At 26.3% G+C, this 2,201-nt stretch overlaps 1 protein-coding gene across 1 annotated transcript in view; it reads right to left on the bottom strand.

The window, feature by feature from the left end:
* Nucleotides 1-1,049: 1,049 nt before the first annotated feature.
* Nucleotides 1,050-2,201, bottom strand: part of LOC108689681 — a 5,665-nt gene continuing 4,513 nt past the window's right edge. Inside the window, exon 3 of the mRNA XM_018196556.1 lies at nucleotides 1,050-2,006. Within this exon, the coding sequence (XP_018052045.1) occupies nucleotides 1,858-2,006 (149 nt within the window). The 3' untranslated portion in view covers nucleotides 1,050-1,857. The remainder of the gene's footprint in view (nucleotides 2,007-2,201) is intronic.

The following is a 2,201-nucleotide window of genomic DNA, read 5'->3' as shown; positions in this document are numbered from 1 at the left end:
AAATAGTTATTAATAATAGATAATAGTTGATTAATAATTGTTTTATTGATAATAGATAATAGTTGATTAATAATTGTTTTATTGCAATATCTTTATCTTATATAAATTATTATAAAGAATTTAAATCATAAAAAATATGAAGGTATTAAATTTTTACTAAAACAATGAACAAGTAAAATTCCTGTTAGTGGTGTATAGTTCTTTCACAGAACCTTTTGTGTGTTCACATAACTCAAAGCGTTGCGGCTTTATAGCGTTAAATGTGAAGATGGATTTCTCGAATTACATCCACAATTCTTAATAAATTATAGATTCCGAAATGATTGTTGCATAATGTCAATGAAGTTACATTTAAGAAATGTATTGAATCTTACGATACATCATGTTGGATATATTATGGTATATGACACACTTTCAAATTTATGTAAAACATCGATTTATTTAAATCGATTATTACTTGATTTTACGAAAAAATTCCTGATCACTGCAGATCATAATTTTCTGTAATTCTTTATTAAATTTGTTCACATCGAGCTCTATTTTTTCAAACAAGCTCTGTTCAGCACAGAATATTAAGAAATATCTTTCGTTAATTAATGTTGAAAATCTCTGTTACTTAAACCAGTTTCTTTTATTGAAGATTATTTTGACATATATAGAATTTATCGATTACATCTCGATATTCGGTAAGTATAGGATTCAATTAAAGATTTAATAATATCAAAAATGCTTTTAGATTGTTTGAAATAATACTAATAATAATATGATGAAAAAATAATAGTTTTCATAATTTCACAATTATTTCGATATATATTTAAATTTTTCTAATATACATCAGCATAACTTATAATTAAAACTTGATGAAAATAAATAATTTTAGTCTTTTCTTTTTTATCAATTTTTTTATCAATTAGTTTAGCATAATTACGGAAACAAAATTTTATAAATTTCAAATATATTTCTCAATACATTATTGTAAGGATTTTAATTTTTATTTACGTTTTGAATATATTAATTGTATTGATTTCAGGTATATTAAATTGACATGGTTTCGCATAATAATCTTTATTGCGTTTAATAAAAATCGGATTTCTACTTATTTCTTTGTTTCGTTTACTTATAAATTTTTTTTTTTTTTTTCGCTTTTTGTTTCAGTTAATAAATCGCATATAAAACTATTTTCCAGAATCTAAGCGAAATTAAAAATCCATTATAAAATTTTTCAGAAAATGTGACGATCTGTAACAAACTTAAAAACTGTGAAATATAAAAGTGTCTTGGGAGGGAAAGGGGGTACACTTTCTTTTTTACTTACTGATTTTTATACACGCAATTAAAACTACTTTCTATTGCTGAAGTTTCAACATCATAGCATATTTTAACATACTTTAAATATTTATATATATATATATATATATTATCCGTATTATTTTATAAAGAGATTTGCAAAACATTAGCGAATTGTATAATTTAGTTTCGATCTTTTCAACAGAATAGGATTGTCGTAAACGATTTTCTCTTGAACATCGTTTTTCTTTCCTAATATATAGATATGCAAAAAATTGAACTTAGCTTAAATTACACAACACATACTTAACTAGCTCCAGACGATTCATCCGCTTGCCAGATATTTGCATAAGCTGAACGTCATTGAGTAAATACTATAATACATAGTGTAGAGTGGTAATGTGATCAAGCTGCATTCATTAAATCTTTGACAAGCGAATGGATACAATTTCAAAATCGACGTTAATTAGTAGAAAAGGATATCTCTATATATATGTATGTATAATGTATAACTTCGTTTAAAACGATTATAAGTTAATTGTCATGAAAAACTTATTTAACGTAGCAGCGTTAAACAACCACGGCACTAGAGGCCATCGTGTTAAGTCCGCAAGTGCCATCCCCGCGGTAAACTCTGTAGTATCCCTGTTCGCCCCAAGATTTTCCCCAGCTGTTCTTAATGATCCAATACGGTAGGTTTTTGTGGAAAAGTGGATAGCCTGAAAGAATATTTGAATATATGTCATCTATATACATCGCACTCAATATTAAGTTGTAAACCTTCGAAAAGATGTATGAAAAAATGTAACATCTCTTAAAAACGTTGATTTTTAGTAAAATACGTATTCTTGATTTCTCTCTCTCTCTCTCTCTCTCTCTCTCTCCTCCCCTCTCTCTCTCTTTCTGTTTTATAT

This window comes from Atta colombica, unplaced genomic scaffold, assembly GCF_001594045.1.
Source record: "Atta colombica isolate Treedump-2 unplaced genomic scaffold, Acol1.0 scaffold274, whole genome shotgun sequence".
Classification (NCBI taxonomy): Eukaryota; Metazoa; Arthropoda; class Insecta; order Hymenoptera; family Formicidae; genus Atta; species Atta colombica.
The sequence above is the reverse complement of the archived record's forward strand: the minus strand, read 5'-3'. Positions and strand labels throughout refer to the sequence as shown.